The 16585-nt window shown below is 35.5% G+C and overlaps 8 protein-coding genes across 8 annotated transcripts; 6 read left to right on the top strand and 2 right to left on the bottom strand.

Annotated features, from left to right (window-relative positions):
- Nucleotides 1–1735: 1735 nt before the first annotated feature.
- On the top strand, nt 1736–2047 carry LOC148606783 (histone H4). The gene has a single exon (XM_088546201.1). The coding sequence runs from the start codon at nt 1736–1738 to the stop codon at nt 2045–2047; it is 312 nt and encodes a 103-aa protein (XP_088402327.1).
- Nucleotides 2048–3108: 1061 nt separating this feature from the next.
- On the top strand, nt 3109–5004 carry LOC148606784 (histone H3). The gene has a single exon (XM_088544789.1). The coding sequence runs from the start codon at nt 4014–4016 to the stop codon at nt 4422–4424; it is 411 nt and encodes a 136-aa protein (XP_088400915.1). The 5' UTR covers nt 3109–4013; the 3' UTR covers nt 4425–5004.
- A 1184-nt stretch (nt 5005–6188) lies between these two features.
- LOC148606785 (histone H4) lies at nt 6189–6500 on the top strand. The gene has a single exon (XM_088546202.1). The coding sequence runs from the start codon at nt 6189–6191 to the stop codon at nt 6498–6500; it is 312 nt and encodes a 103-aa protein (XP_088402328.1).
- An 824-nt stretch (nt 6501–7324) lies between these two features.
- LOC148606786 (histone H2B) lies at nt 7325–7702 on the bottom strand. Its single transcript, XM_088546203.1, has one exon. It carries the CDS (start codon nt 7700–7702, stop codon nt 7325–7327), a length of 378 nt encoding a protein of 125 aa, XP_088402329.1.
- A 763-nt stretch (nt 7703–8465) lies between these two features.
- LOC148606787 (histone H3) lies at nt 8466–10361 on the top strand. The gene has a single exon (XM_088545226.1). It carries the CDS (start codon nt 9371–9373, stop codon nt 9779–9781), a length of 411 nt encoding a protein of 136 aa, XP_088401352.1. The 5' UTR covers nt 8466–9370; the 3' UTR covers nt 9782–10361.
- Nucleotides 10362–11545: 1184 nt separating this feature from the next.
- On the top strand, nt 11546–11857 carry LOC148606788 (histone H4). The gene has a single exon (XM_088546206.1). The coding sequence runs from the start codon at nt 11546–11548 to the stop codon at nt 11855–11857; it is 312 nt and encodes a 103-aa protein (XP_088402332.1).
- An 824-nt stretch (nt 11858–12681) lies between these two features.
- Nucleotides 12682–13059, bottom strand: LOC148606789 (histone H2B). The gene has a single exon (XM_088546209.1). It carries the CDS (start codon nt 13057–13059, stop codon nt 12682–12684), a length of 378 nt encoding a protein of 125 aa, XP_088402335.1.
- A 769-nt stretch (nt 13060–13828) lies between these two features.
- LOC148606790 (histone H3) lies at nt 13829–15417 on the top strand. The gene has a single exon (XM_088545225.1). The coding sequence runs from the start codon at nt 14730–14732 to the stop codon at nt 15138–15140; it is 411 nt and encodes a 136-aa protein (XP_088401351.1). The 5' UTR covers nt 13829–14729; the 3' UTR covers nt 15141–15417.
- The last annotated feature ends 1168 nt before the right edge of the window (nt 15418–16585 follow it).

A 16585-nucleotide genomic window follows, 5' to 3' on the forward strand; every position in this document is an offset into this window, starting at 1 on the left:
CCCTTTTTAGGGCCACCAAAATCTTTCAAAAAAGATTCTTATTAGATGTTTTATTTAAACCAATACTAAAAACTACATCATTATGTAGTTTAGAATTCACTTATGTTCCTTGACCGTCACTTGCCTGATTTATAAAGGTATCAATTTTCATCATATAAGCCTTCCCCAACCCGATTGGAAAAAAAAGTTTCATTTTAACATCAAATCCTATTAACCACATAATTTAGCTTGCTCCTCTCCAACATAAATGCATACATACATACATGCACACACACACACATATGTAAACAATATGAAAAGAAAACATTATTAATTTGTAAAAATCGTGAAATAAATTCTTACTTCTGGCTATCAAAGTGTCCAAACAGGAATACAATGTATATGTGATTGGATTTTAATTGGGTGCAGACTTATTCTGGTAGAGTGTATGAGATGTGCTTTAACATTATATGACTGAGTAATATATGTCTACTGCTAAGGAAGTATCATACCTTATTAAAAAAGGCAAGTGGTTTTCCAAACATAGTACATGCTGCTCCATTGTTAAAAAAAAAACCCCAAAAAACAACACATACAGTACTGTTCTTATAATCTGTATACTAGTATGTGGATACAACACCCTTACTGATTATTTTGAACACAAGACACCAGGTAGGTTTCCATGAAATCACATTTTTTTTTTATCATGTCAATATAATGCCTCCTCTACTTTTAGCATGATTTATGTACTCTTTATAGAATATGCCAGAAAACAAAAATCAGTAGGATGCATACCAAATAAGTTGATTTTGACTGCACATTTCCTTCATTTAAGTGTTACTTGGAGCAATATAATACATATCTTCACAGTTTATGTACTATTGTTATGTATACTTTGGGCCTCACAAGTCAATGATTTTCATTTATATTAATTCATTTTCTTCTGTTTCTATTAGAGTCATCAGATGTCATCGGCCTAACTTCCTAATGTGAAGTGATGGACTTTACCACTCATGTAACGTCCATCTCTATCGAGTGTGTGTGTGTGTCACAAAGATAAATTTGTTATCATGGCAAGAACAGACTTTGTGCCGAGAAAAATGTTCTCTAGCATAAAGCATGTTTAAAGAAAAGACATCAAAAGTCTTAACTTGTAATTACAAGGAGTTTCATATCAACTTGTTTCCAAGACCTGAATTCTCAAAATATTCAGATTTGGAAAATTTCACTCCCTCAGATTATTCATACTATATATTCTATGTTACAATATAAGTTATATCTAGATGTAAGAAGCCTATTTCATTGAGTGAATGTATTTTCAACCCTTGATTGTACATCACACTGCACAAAATGATATAGAAATAAAATTTTGTAATTTTTCAAAATTCATTTTGACCCAATTACTGTTGAGCTGTGTCATCAAATTGAAGAATTGATAATTCCAAATAGGATATCTTTATTATGCTCTATTGGTATTCATATCATTTTTAGCATTCTTCATTTATTACAATTTAGAATAATCTTTATAATATTAAACCCCCTACCCCCCCCTTTTTTTATTTGTTTACATTACATTCTTTTCCCTCCAAATAGTGAGTACAGGTCAACTCTATGTCACAAAAAGTCATTATCCAATGAAAATCATTGTTTCTTAAAACTTGCTAGCTTTCTATCACGGTCGCGCTATTTAGTATATAATCTATCTTTACAGCGGGCAAATTCATTCTACTGTTAATATTTTATCAGAGAAACAATAATGTCTGGACGTGGTAAAGGAGGTAAAGGACTTGGAAAGGGAGGCGCAAAGCGTCACAGGAAGGTGTTGCGTGATAACATCCAGGGTATCACAAAACCAGCTATCCGTCGTCTTGCACGTAGAGGTGGTGTCAAACGTATCTCTGGACTCATCTACGAAGAGACCCGTGGTGTATTGAAAGTTTTCTTGGAAAATGTCATCCGTGATGCAGTCACATACACTGAGCACGCCAAGAGGAAAACTGTCACAGCCATGGACGTTGTCTACGCTTTGAAGAGACAAGGACGTACCCTGTACGGATTCGGAGGTTAAACAGCTTCCCATAACAACAGTAACGGCCCTTTTCAGGGCCACCAAAATTTTTCAAAAAGATTCTTATATGGATGTTATGTGTCGTGTATAAGACAAACAAGGTATAGCCCCCTTCCCCCACACTCATATAAATTATTAAAAAAACAAAACAAAACAATTACTTTAAATGTTGTATTTAAAAACCAAAAAAAAATAACACCAAGAGACATAAAAAAGAGCTAAATAGACTGCGTACACCGATCTTCAAATACAAACATACATGTATATGTTATTTTGTCAGTGTTCAGTATTTACCATTAATCAAACAAGTTAAACGGTAATCCCCTGATAAATCGATACTCGGGCAAAACTCTATTTCCCGTTTTTGTTTTAAAGGTGCGTCATTTAATGTATTTCATCATGGTAGATATATCCATTATTTCATATTGTAAATGCTTTCAATATTATTGAAGTCTCATTTATACTTCTATACAGACTTGATGTTGATCTATTTTTGTGTAAGTACATATGATATGACGGTGTTCTTATGTATGTTTATAAAGCGTTACACTTTATATTTTCATTTATTTTTTTATGATAAAAATACCTCTTATGTACGCACTTTCATTAGAATTCATGTCAATGTCTTTATCAATCTTTAGTAAGGAAGGATTAACGTTGTTCGCAATTTGGAAGTTTTAAACAGTTATGTATGTTTGTGGGGAAAATAGGGGGTGTATATATGCATTTGATAACAACTATAACATATCAACATAAGAATCTTTTTGAAAAGTTTTGGTGGCCCTGAAAAGGGCCGTTGAATAAGTAGACTGGAACTGCAATATAAAACGGCTCAATTTGGTATCATTTTTTAGGAAAATCATTCTACTTTCAAATTAGCATTGTCGTACAACCGTTCTCCTGCCCAAGAAGACCCAGAAGGCTGCTAAATAAACAGTTTAGTTCTTCGAACTGAAATATACAACGGCCCTTTTCAGGGCCACCAAAACTTTTCAAAAAGATTCTTATGTAGTTATGTGTGTGAAAAAAAAGAAAGCATTGCAATCTCAAAAATGGGGGGGGGAACTATACCGTCCCTCTCCTTGATTTCTCTTCTCATATAAAATATAACTTGTCGTAATACGTAACCAAAGATTGTTCCTACAAAACCCTAAGAGCGGCATTCCCTCAAGGTGAAAAAACCTTGAATTTTAAGTAAATTGTAACTATTCATAAATGAAATTAAATCTTGGTATATATAAAAAATATTTCCGTGCGCGCCAAGTGTTCCAGGGCAGTATTATCCTAAGAATACAGAAAAAAAAAGATGCACAATTTCACGGGTTGCATTAATGTATGTAGGCTAGGCCTGTACATTTTAAATAACTGTATTGTATTTACTTGTTATTTTACTCCACACAAAACATTTAAAATTCTTTTCTTTTGTTTTCTTTTTTTTTTCTATTATTACGCTCATTGTAATTATTATATTTTTTTTTATGGCATTATTATCATTATCATTATTATTATTTTTATGTACTCTTCTAATATCACTGTCTCATCATTCGCATTGTATTAACAAACGTAATGCATGAAAACAAAACCCAAAAAAAAATCTATTGTTACTCTAAATAAATATTGTATATTGTACATGTACCAAATTATGACGGTTAAATTATTCAAACATAATTGACTGTCACGCATGAGAATTGTTGATTACAATTCATTTCATTCTTAAGTGTTTATTAGTTGATTGAAATTGCCATTTGGCAGATTGTTAGCAAAGCTCAACCATCAACAGAAAAGTGGATTGAAACTTTTCCTATTTTCATCCAATCGAATTACCTCAATAACAACCAATCGTAGGGAGTGTTATAGGTTTCCCCGACCAATTACTCCGAGCTTTTCAAATTGTGCGGCAAATAAACCAAATCCTTGCGGCCTTTTTAATATCACTGTGAGACTTTTCAAATCATCATTCTTCGCAATGGCTCGTACAAAGCAGACTGCTCGTAAATCTACCGGAGGTAAAGCTCCAAGAAAACAGTTGGCCACCAAGGCCGCTCGTAAGAGCGCACCTGCCACTGGTGGAGTCAAGAAACCACACAGATACAGGCCCGGTACAGTCGCCCTGAGAGAAATCAGAAGATACCAAAAGAGTACCGAGCTCCTCATCAGAAAACTCCCATTCCAGAGATTAGTCAGAGAAATCGCTCAGGACTTCAAAACTGATCTTAGATTCCAGAGCTCCGCCGTGATGGCACTCCAGGAAGCTAGTGAAGCTTACTTGGTCGGTCTTTTTGAAGACACCAACTTGTGCGCCATCCACGCCAAGAGAGTCACCATCATGCCAAAGGACATCCAGTTGGCCCGCAGAATCCGTGGAGAGCGTGCTTAAGATGCGACTTATCACCTTACTAAACGGCCCTTTTAAGGGCCACCAAAATCTTTCAAAAAAGATTCTTATTAGATGTTTTATTTAAACCAATACTAAAAACTACATCATTATGTAGTTTAGAATTCACTTATGTTCCTTGACCGTCACTTGCCTGATTTATAAAGGTATCAATTTTCATCATATAAGCCTTCCCCAACCCGATTGGAAAAAAAAGTTTCATTTTAACATCAAATCCTATTAACCACATAATTTAGCTTGCTCCTCTCCAACATAAATGCATACATACATACATGCACACACACACACATATGTAAACAATATGAAAAGAAAACATTATTAATTTGTAAAAATCGTGAAATAAATTCTTACTTCTGGCTATCAAAGTGTCCAAACAGGAATACAATGTATATGTGATTGGATTTTAATTGGGTGCAGACTTATTCTGGTAGAGTGTATGAGATGTGCTTTAACATTATATGACTGAGTAATATATGTCTACTGCTAAGGAAGTATCATACCTTATTAAAAAAGGCAAGTGGTTTTCCAAACATAGTACATGCTGCTCCATTGTTAAAAAAAAAACCCCAAAAAACAACACATACAGTACTGTTCTTATAATCTGTATACTAGTATGTGGATACAACACCCTTACTGATTATTTTGAACACAAGACACCAGGTAGGTTTCCATGAAATCACATTTTTTTTTTATCATGTCAATATAATGCCTCCTCTACTTTTAGCATGATTTATGTACTCTTTATAGAATATGCCAGAAAACAAAAATCAGTAGGATGCATACCAAATAAGTTGATTTTGACTGCACATTTCCTTCATTTAAGTGTTACTTGGAGCAATATAATACATATCTTCACAGTTTATGTACTATTGTTATGTATACTTTGGGCCTCACAAGTCAATGATTTTCATTTATATTAATTCATTTTCTTCTGTTTCTATTAGAGTCATCAGATGTCATCGGCCTAACTTCCTAATGTGAAGTGATGGACTTTACCACTCATGTAACGTCCATCTCTATCGAGTGTGTGTGTGTGTCACAAAGATAAATTTGTTATCATGGCAAGAACAGACTTTGTGCCGAGAAAAATGTTCTCTAGCATAAAGCATGTTTAAAGAAAAGACATCAAAAGTCTTAACTTGTAATTACAAGGAGTTTCATATCAACTTGTTTCCAAGACCTGAATTCTCAAAATATTCAGATTTGGAAAATTTCACTCCCTCAGATTATTCATACTATATATTCTATGTTACAATATAAGTTATATCTAGATGTAAGAAGCCTATTTCATTGAGTGAATGTATTTTCAACCCTTGATTGTACATCACACTGCACAAAATGATATAGAAATAAAATTTTGTAATTTTTCAAAATTCATTTTGACCCAATTACTGTTGAGCTGTGTCATCAAATTGAAGAATTGATAATTCCAAATAGGATATCTTTATTATGCTCTATTGGTATTCATATCATTTTTAGCATTCTTCATTTATTACAATTTAGAATAATCTTTATAATATTAAACCCCCTACCCCCCCCCCTTTTTTTATTTGTTTACATTACATTCTTTTCCCTCCAAATAGTGAGTACAGGTCAACTCTATGTCACAAAAAGTCATTATCCAATGAAAATCATTGTTTCTTAAAACTTGCTAGCTTTCTATCACGGTCGCGCTATTTAGTATATAATCTATCTTTACAGCGGGCAAATTCATTCTACTGTTAATATTTTATCAGAGAAACAATAATGTCTGGACGTGGTAAAGGAGGTAAAGGACTTGGAAAGGGAGGCGCAAAGCGTCACAGGAAGGTGTTGCGTGATAACATCCAGGGTATCACAAAACCAGCTATCCGTCGTCTTGCACGTAGAGGTGGTGTCAAACGTATCTCTGGACTCATCTACGAAGAGACCCGTGGTGTATTGAAAGTTTTCTTGGAAAATGTCATCCGTGATGCAGTCACATACACTGAGCACGCCAAGAGGAAAACTGTCACAGCCATGGACGTTGTCTACGCTTTGAAGAGACAAGGACGTACCCTGTACGGATTCGGAGGTTAAACAGCTTCCCATAACAACAGTAACGGCCCTTTTCAGGGCCACCAAAATTTTTCAAAAAGATTCTTATATGGATGTTATGTGTCGTGTATAAGACAAACAAGGTATAGCCCCCTTCCCCCACACTCATATAAATTATTAAAAAAACAAAACAAAACAATTACTTTAAATGTTGTATTTAAAAACCAAAAAAAAAATAACACCAAGAGACATAAAAAAGAGCTAAATAGACTGCGTACACCGATCTTCAAATACAAACATACATGTATATGTTATTTTGTCAGTGTTCAGTATTTACCATTAATCAAACAAGTTAAACGGTAATCCCCTGATAAATCGATACTCGGGCAAAACTCTATTTCCCGTTTTTGTTTTAAAGGTGCGTCATTTAATGTATTTCATCATGGTAGATATATCCATTATTTCATATTGTAAATGCTTTCAATATTATTTAAGTCTCATTTATACTTCTATACAGACTTGATGTTGATCTATTTTTGTGTAAGTACATATGATATGACGGTGTTCTTATGTATGTTTATAAAGCGTTACACTTTATATTTTCATTTATTTTTTTATGATAAAAATACCTCTTATGTACGCACTTTCATTAGAATTCATGTCAATGTCTTTATCAATCTTTAGTAAGGAAGGATTAACGTTGTTCGCAATTTGGAAGTTTTAAACAGTTATGTATGTTTGTGGGGAAAATAGGGGGTGTATATATGCATTTGATAACAACTATAACATATCAACATAAGAATCTTTTTGAAAAGTTTTGGTGGCCCTGAAAAGGGCCGTTGAATAAGTAGACTGGAACTGCAAGTTTACTTGCTGCTGGTGTATTTGGTGACAGCTTTGGTACCCTCGCTGACAGCGTGCTTGGCCAATTCTCCGGGTAAAAGGAGACGGACAGCAGTCTGGATCTCCCGAGATGTGATTGTTGATCTCTTGTTGTAGTGAGCCAGACGTGAAGCTTCGGCGGCGATTCTTTCAAAGATGTCGTTGACGAAACTGTTCATGATGGACATAGCCTTTGATGATACACCAGTGTCAGGGTGGACCTGTCGGAGAACTTTGTAAATGTAGATTCCGTAGGATTCCCTCCTTCTCCTCTTCCTCTTCTTGTCACCTCCAGCCCGTGCGGCTTTGGCCTTGGTCACGGCCTTCTTTGCTCCCTTTGATCCTGTTGCTTTTGGCGGCATGTTTATCCTCTGACGATTGTACAGTGAATAATACCGCCAGCCCTGTCAATTTTCTATTTAAACAACATGGTGGATTGAAATATGTTTCTTAACGCGAACCTCGCGGAAAACACCTCATAGACGATAGAACATTACCGCTGATTGGTTTAAAGACAGAATGTCATTTCAATCCGTTTGTCGGTATAAAAGGAAAATTTGACTATTCTCGTGTTATTATGATTTGTTTGAATTCGAACAAGTTATAACATAAGAAAATGTCTGGACGTGGAAAGGGAGGAAAAGCTAAATCCAAGGCTAAGAGCAGGTCGTCCCGTGCCGGACTTCAGTTCCCAGTTGGACGTATCCACAGACTGTTGAGGAAAGGAAACTATGCCGAGAGAGTAGGTGCTGGAGCCCCAGTTTACCTCGCCGCTGTTCTCGAATACTTGGCCGCTGAAGTTTTGGAATTGGCAGGTAATGCTGCCCGTGACAACAAGAAAAGCAGAATCATCCCCCGTCATCTCCAACTGGCCATCAGGAACGACGAGGAATTGAACAAACTTCTGTCCGGTGTGACCATTGCCCAGGGTGGTGTACTGCCAAACATCCAGGCCGTTCTCCTGCCCAAGAAGACCCAGAAGGCTGCTAAATAAACAGTTTAGTTCTTCGAACTGAAATATACAACGGCCCTTTTCAGGGCCACCAAAACTTTTCAAAAAGATTCTTATGTAGTTATGTGTGTGAAAAAAAAGAAAGCATTGCAATCTCAAAAATGAGGGGGGGGGGAACTATACCGTCCCTCTCCTTGATTTCTCTTCTCATATAAAATATAACTTGTCGTAATACGTAACCAAAGATTGTTCCTACAAAACCCTAAGAGCGGCATTCCCTCAAGGTGAAAAAACCTTGAATTTTAAGTAAATTGTAACTATTCATAAATGAAATTAAATCTTGGTATATATAAAAAATATTTCCGTGCGCGCCAAGTGTTCCAGGGCAGTATTATCCTAAGAATACAGAAAAAAAAAGATGCACAATTTCACGGGTTGCATTAATGTATGTAGGCTAGGCCTGTACATTTTAAATAACTGTATTGTATTTACTTGTTATTTTACTCCACACAAAACATTTAAAATTCTTTTCTTTTGTTTTCTTTTTTTTTTCTATTATTACGCTCATTGTAATTATTATATTTTTTTTTATGGCATTATTATCATTATCATTATTATTATTTTTATGTACTCTTCTAATATCACTGTCTCATCATTCGCATTGTATTAACAAACGTAATGCATGAAAACAAAACCCAAAAAAAAATCTATTGTTACTCTAAATAAATATTGTATATTGTACATGTACCAAATTATGACGGTTAAATTATTCAAACATAATTGACTGTCACGCATGAGAATTGTTGATTACAATTCATTTCATTCTTAAGTGTTTATTAGTTGATTGAAATTGCCATTTGGCAGATTGTTAGCAAAGCTCAACCATCAACAGAAAAGTGGATTGAAACTTTTCCTATTTTCATCCAATCGAATTACCTCAATAACAACCAATCGTAGGGAGTGTTATAGGTTTCCCCGACCAATTACTCCGAGCTTTTCAAATTGTGCGGCAAATAAACCAAATCCTTGCGGCCTTTTTAATATCACTGTGAGACTTTTCAAATCATCATTCTTCGCAATGGCTCGTACAAAGCAGACTGCTCGTAAATCTACCGGAGGTAAAGCTCCAAGAAAACAGTTGGCCACCAAGGCCGCTCGTAAGAGCGCACCTGCCACTGGTGGAGTCAAGAAACCACACAGATACAGGCCCGGTACAGTCGCCCTGAGAGAAATCAGAAGATACCAAAAGAGTACCGAGCTCCTCATCAGAAAACTCCCATTCCAGAGATTAGTCAGAGAAATCGCTCAGGACTTCAAAACTGATCTTAGATTCCAGAGCTCCGCCGTGATGGCACTCCAGGAAGCTAGTGAAGCTTACTTGGTCGGTCTTTTTGAAGACACCAACTTGTGCGCCATCCACGCCAAGAGAGTCACCATCATGCCAAAGGACATCCAGTTGGCCCGCAGAATCCGTGGAGAGCGTGCTTAAGATGCGACTTATCACCTTACTAAACGGCCCTTTTAAGGGCCACCAAAATCTTTCAAAAAAGATTCTTATTAGATGTTTTATTTAAACCAATACTAAAAACTACATCATTATGTAGTTTAGAATTCACTTATGTTCCTTGACCGTCACTTGCCTGATTTATAAAGGTATCAATTTTCATCATATAAGCCTTCCCCAACCCGATTGGAAAAAAAAGTTTCATTTTAACATCAAATCCTATTAACCACATAATTTAGCTTGCTCCTCTCCAACATAAATGCATACATACATACATGCACACACACACACATATGTAAACAATATGAAAAGAAAACATTATTAATTTGTAAAAATCGTGAAATAAATTCTTACTTCTGGCTATCAAAGTGTCCAAACAGGAATACAATGTATATGTGATTGGATTTTAATTGGGTGCAGACTTATTCTGGTAGAGTGTATGAGATGTGCTTTAACATTATATGACTGAGTAATATATGTCTACTGCTAAGGAAGTATCATACCTTATTAAAAAAGGCAAGTGGTTTTCCAAACATAGTACATGCTGCTCCATTGTTAAAAAAAAAACCCCAAAAAACAACACATACAGTACTGTTCTTATAATCTGTATACTAGTATGTGGATACAACACCCTTACTGATTATTTTGAACACAAGACACCAGGTAGGTTTCCATGAAATCACATTTTTTTTTTATCATGTCAATATAATGCCTCCTCTACTTTTAGCATGATTTATGTACTCTTTATAGAATATGCCAGAAAACAAAAATCAGTAGGATGCATACCAAATAAGTTGATTTTGACTGCACATTTCCTTCATTTAAGTGTTACTTGGAGCAATATAATACATATCTTCACAGTTTATGTACTATTGTTATGTATACTTTGGGCCTCACAAGTCAATGATTTTCATTTATATTAATTCATTTTCTTCTGTTTCTATTAGAGTCATCAGATGTCATCGGCCTAACTTCCTAATGTGAAGTGATGGACTTTACCACTCATGTAACGTCCATCTCTATCGAGTGTGTGTGTGTGTCACAAAGATAAATTTGTTATCATGGCAAGAACAGACTTTGTGCCGAGAAAAATGTTCTCTAGCATAAAGCATGTTTAAAGAAAAGACATCAAAAGTCTTAACTTGTAATTACAAGGAGTTTCATATCAACTTGTTTCCAAGACCTGAATTCTCAAAATATTCAGATTTGGAAAATTTCACTCCCTCAGATTATTCATACTATATATTCTATGTTACAATATAAGTTATATCTAGATGTAAGAAGCCTATTTCATTGAGTGAATGTATTTTCAACCCTTGATTGTACATCACACTGCACAAAATGATATAGAAATAAAATTTTGTAATTTTTCAAAATTCATTTTGACCCAATTACTGTTGAGCTGTGTCATCAAATTGAAGAATTGATAATTCCAAATAGGATATCTTTATTATGCTCTATTGGTATTCATATCATTTTTAGCATTCTTCATTTATTACAATTTAGAATAATCTTTATAATATTAAACCCCCTACCCCCCCCCCTTTTTTTATTTGTTTACATTACATTCTTTTCCCTCCAAATAGTGAGTACAGGTCAACTCTATGTCACAAAAAGTCATTATCCAATGAAAATCATTGTTTCTTAAAACTTGCTAGCTTTCTATCACGGTCGCGCTATTTAGTATATAATCTATCTTTACAGCGGGCAAATTCATTCTACTGTTAATATTTTATCAGAGAAACAATAATGTCTGGACGTGGTAAAGGAGGTAAAGGACTTGGAAAGGGAGGCGCAAAGCGTCACAGGAAGGTGTTGCGTGATAACATCCAGGGTATCACAAAACCAGCTATCCGTCGTCTTGCACGTAGAGGTGGTGTCAAACGTATCTCTGGACTCATCTACGAAGAGACCCGTGGTGTATTGAAAGTTTTCTTGGAAAATGTCATCCGTGATGCAGTCACATACACTGAGCACGCCAAGAGGAAAACTGTCACAGCCATGGACGTTGTCTACGCTTTGAAGAGACAAGGACGTACCCTGTACGGATTCGGAGGTTAAACAGCTTCCCATAACAACAGTAACGGCCCTTTTCAGGGCCACCAAAATTTTTCAAAAAGATTCTTATATGGATGTTATGTGTCGTGTATAAGACAAACAAGGTATAGCCCCCTTCCCCCACACTCATATAAATTATTAAAAAAACAAAACAAAACAATTACTTTAAATGTTGTATTTAAAAACCAAAAAAAAAATAACACCAAGAGACATAAAAAAGAGCTAAATAGACTGCGTACACCGATCTTCAAATACAAACATACATGTATATGTTATTTTGTCAGTGTTCAGTATTTACCATTAATCAAACAAGTTAAACGGTAATCCCCTGATAAATCGATACTCGGGCAAAACTCTATTTCCCGTTTTTGTTTTAAAGGTGCGTCATTTAATGTATTTCATCATGGTAGATATATCCATTATTTCATATTGTAAATGCTTTCAATATTATTTAAGTCTCATTTATACTTCTATACAGACTTGATGTTGATCTATTTTTGTGTAAGTACATATGATATGACGGTGTTCTTATGTATGTTTATAAAGCGTTACACTTTATATTTTCATTTATTTTTTTATGATAAAAATACCTCTTATGTACGCACTTTCATTAGAATTCATGTCAATGTCTTTATCAATCTTTAGTAAGGAAGGATTAACGTTGTTCGCAATTTGGAAGTTTTAAACAGTTATGTATGTTTGTGGGGAAAATAGGGGGTGTATATATGCATTTGATAACAACTATAACATATCAACATAAGAATCTTTTTGAAAAGTTTTGGTGGCCCTGAAAAGGGCCGTTGAATAAGTAGACTGGAACTGCAAGTTTACTTGCTGCTGGTGTATTTGGTGACAGCTTTGGTACCCTCGCTGACAGCGTGCTTGGCCAATTCTCCGGGTAAAAGGAGACGGACAGCAGTCTGGATCTCCCGAGATGTGATTGTTGATCTCTTGTTGTAGTGAGCCAGACGTGAAGCTTCGGCGGCGATTCTTTCAAAGATGTCGTTGACGAAACTGTTCATGATGGACATAGCCTTTGATGATACACCAGTGTCAGGGTGGACCTGTCGGAGAACTTTGTAAATGTAGATTCCGTAGGATTCCCTCCTTCTCCTCTTCCTCTTCTTGTCACCTCCAGCCCGTGCGGCTTTGGCCTTGGTCACGGCCTTCTTTGCTCCCTTTGATCCTGTTGCTTTTGGCGGCATGTTTATCCTCTGACGATTGTACAGTGAATAATACCGCCAGCCCTGTCAATTTTCTATTTAAACAACATGGTGGATTGAAATATGTTTCTTAACGCGAACCTCGCGGAAAACACCTCATAGACGATAGAACATTACCGCTGATTGGTTTAAAGACAGAATGTCATTTCAATCCGTTTGTCGGTATAAAAGGAAAATTTGACTATTCTCGTGTTATTATGATTTGTTTGAATTCGAACAAGTTATAACATAAGAAAATGTCTGGACGTGGAAAGGGAGGAAAAGCTAAATCCAAGGCTAAGAGCAGGTCGTCCCGTGCCGGACTTCAGTTCCCAGTTGGACGTATCCACAGACTGTTGAGGAAAGGAAACTATGCCGAGAGAGTAGGTGCTGGAGCCCCAGTTTACCTCGCCGCTGTTCTCGAATACTTGGCCGCTGAAGTTTTGGAATTGGCAGGTAATGCTGCCCGTGACAACAAGAAAAGCAGAATCATCCCCCGTCATCTCCAACTGGCCATCAGGAACGACGAGGAATTGAACAAACTTCTGTCCGGTGTGACCATTGCCCAGGGTGGTGTACTGCCAAACATCCAGGCCGTTCTCCTGCCCAAGAAGACCCAGAAGGCTGCTAAATAAACAGTTTAGTTCTTCGAACTGAATTATACAACGGCCCTTTTCAGGGCCACCAAAACTTTTCAAAAAGATTCTTATGTAGTTATGTGTGTGAAAAAAAAGAAAGCATTGCAATCTCAAAAATGGGGGGGGGAACTATACCGTCCCTCTCCTTGATTTCTCTTCTCATATAAAATATAACTTGTCGTAATACGTAACCAAAGATTGTTCCTACAAAACCCTAAGAGCGGCATTCCCTCAAGGTGAAAAAACCTTGAATTTTAAGTAAATTGTAACTATTCATAAATGAAATTAAATCTTGGTATATATAAAAAATATTTCCGTGCGCGCCAAGTGTTCCAGGGCAGTATTATCCTAAGAATACAGAAAAAAAAAGATGCACAATTTCACGGGTTGCATTAATGTATGTAGGCTAGGCCTGTACATTTTAAATAACTGTATTGTATTTACTTGTTATTTTACTCCACACAAAATATTTAAAATTCTTTTCTTTTGTTTTCTTTTTTTTTTTTTTTCTATTATTACGCTCATTGTAATTATTATATTTTTTTTTATGGCATTATTATCATTATCATTATTATTATTTTTATGTACTCTTCTAATATCACTGTCTCATCATTCGCATTGTATTAACAAACGTAATGCATGAAAACAAAACCAAAAAAAAAATCTATTGTTACTCTAAATAAATATTGTATATTGTACATGTACCAAATTATGATGGTTAAATTATTCAAACATAATTGACTGTCACGCATGAGAATTGTTGATTACAATTCATTTCATTCTTAAGTGTTTATTAGTTGATTGAAATTGCCATTTGGCAGATTGTTAGCAAAGCTCAACCATCAACAGAAAAGTGGATTGAAACTTTTCCTATTTTCATCCAATCGAATTACCTCAATAACAACCAATCGTAGGGAGTGTTATAGGTTTCCCCGACCAATTACTCCGAGCTTTTCAAATTGTGCGGCAAATAAACCAAATCCTTGCGGCCTTTTTAATATCACTGTGAGATTTTTCAAATCATCATTCTTCGCAATGGCTCGTACAAAGCAGACTGCTCGTAAATCTACCGGAGGTAAAGCTCCAAGAAAACAGTTGGCCACCAAGGCCGCTCGTAAGAGCGCACCTGCCACTGGTGGAGTCAAGAAACCACACAGATACAGGCCCGGTACAGTCGCCCTGAGAGAAATCAGAAGATACCAAAAGAGTACCGAGCTCCTCATCAGAAAACTCCCATTCCAGAGATTAGTCAGAGAAATCGCTCAGGACTTCAAAACTGATCTTAGATTCCAGAGCTCCGCCGTGATGGCACTCCAGGAAGCTAGTGAAGCTTACTTGGTCGGTCTTTTTGAAGACACCAACTTGTGCGCCATCCACGCCAAGAGAGTCACCATCATGCCAAAGGACATCCAGTTGGCCCGCAGAATCCGTGGAGAGCGTGCTTAAGATGCGACTTATCACCTTACTAAACGGCCCTTTTAAGGGCCACCAAAATCTTTCAAAAAAGATTCTTATTAGATGTTTTATTTAAACCAATACTAAAAACTACATCATTATGTAGTTTAGAATTCACTTATGTTCCTTGACCGTCACTTGCCTGATTTATAAAGGTATCAATTTTCATCATATAAGCCTTCCCCAACCCGATTGGAAAAAAAAGTTTCATTTTAACATCAAATCCTATTAACCACATAATTTAGCTTGCTCCTCTCCAACATAAATGCATACATACATACATACATGCACACACACACACATATGTAAACAATATGAAAAGAAAACATTATTAATTTGTAAAAATCGTGAAATAAATTCTTACTTCTGGCTATCAAAGTGTCCAAACAGGAATACAATGTATATGTGATTGGATTTTAATTGGGTGCAGACTTATTCTGGTAGAGTGTATGAGATGTGCTTTAACATTATATGACTGAGTAATATATGTCTACTGCTAAGGAAGTATCATACCTCATTAAAAAAGGCAAGTGGTTTTCCAAACATAGTACATGCTGCTCCATTGTTAAAAAAAAAAAACCCAAAAAACAACACATACAGTACTGTTCTTATAATCTGTATACTAGTATGTGGATACAACACCCTTACTGATTATTTTGAACACAAGACACCAGGTAGGTTTCCATGAAATCACATTTTTTTTTTATCATGTCAATATAATGCCTCCTCTACTTTTAGCATGATTTATGTACTCTTTATAGAATATGCCAGAAAACAAAAATCAGTAGGATGCATACCAAATAAGTTGATTTTGACTGCACATTTCCTTCATTTAAGTGTTACTGGGAGCAATATAATACATATCTTCACAGTTTATGTACTATTGTTATGTATACTTTGGGCCTCACAAGTCAATGATTTTCATTTATATTAATTCATTTTCTTCTGTTTCTATTAGAGTCATCAGATGTCATCGGCCTAACTTCCTAATGTGAAGTGATGGACTTTACCACTCATGTAACGTCCATCTCTATCGAGTGTGTGTGTGTGTGTGTGTTTAAGATTTTAAATGTTGCGCCATCAAGCTTGGGTATGATGGAAACTACACAACTAAAAGTGACTTGATAATATCGTCTGGGTGTTTTATAAATATTTTGTATCACTACTTCTTTAATATATTTTACAGGCAAACTGGCACGATTGGTAATTATTTTTTTTCAATTCAACTACGGAGAAAAAAAAAAATTGGTGCAATCAAAAGACACTCACAAAAGCTATTATCCAATGAAAACTTTTGTTTCATTACCAAAGTGAATAAATTGCGTATTTATATCATAGTCATAGATGCATGCCAAGAATAAATAAATAAATAAATAACATAAAATAAAAAAAAAATGAAAATAATAAAAGGAATAAAAAAAAAAAAACTAAGGATC

Source organism: Perna viridis, chromosome 9 (genome assembly GCF_037379345.1).
Source record: "Perna viridis isolate PV_CMFRI_1.1 ecotype Kerala chromosome 9, ASM3737934v1, whole genome shotgun sequence".
In the NCBI taxonomy this organism is placed as follows: domain Eukaryota; kingdom Metazoa; phylum Mollusca; class Bivalvia; order Mytilida; family Mytilidae; genus Perna; species Perna viridis.

Excerpts from the sequence above, each read along its gene's own strand:
- LOC148606783 (XM_088546201.1), top strand. The coding sequence starts at position 1,736 with ATGTCTGGACGTGGTAAAGGAGGTAAAGGACTTGGAAAGGGAGGCGCA.
- LOC148606784 (XM_088544789.1), top strand. The coding sequence starts at position 4,014 with ATGGCTCGTACAAAGCAGACTGCTCGTAAATCTACCGGAGGTAAAGCT.
- LOC148606785 (XM_088546202.1), top strand. The coding sequence starts at position 6,189 with ATGTCTGGACGTGGTAAAGGAGGTAAAGGACTTGGAAAGGGAGGCGCA.
- LOC148606786 (XM_088546203.1), bottom strand. The coding sequence starts at position 7,702 with ATGCCGCCAAAAGCAACAGGATCAAAGGGAGCAAAGAAGGCCGTGACC.
- LOC148606787 (XM_088545226.1), top strand. The coding sequence starts at position 9,371 with ATGGCTCGTACAAAGCAGACTGCTCGTAAATCTACCGGAGGTAAAGCT.
- LOC148606788 (XM_088546206.1), top strand. The coding sequence starts at position 11,546 with ATGTCTGGACGTGGTAAAGGAGGTAAAGGACTTGGAAAGGGAGGCGCA.
- LOC148606789 (XM_088546209.1), bottom strand. The coding sequence starts at position 13,059 with ATGCCGCCAAAAGCAACAGGATCAAAGGGAGCAAAGAAGGCCGTGACC.
- LOC148606790 (XM_088545225.1), top strand. The coding sequence starts at position 14,730 with ATGGCTCGTACAAAGCAGACTGCTCGTAAATCTACCGGAGGTAAAGCT.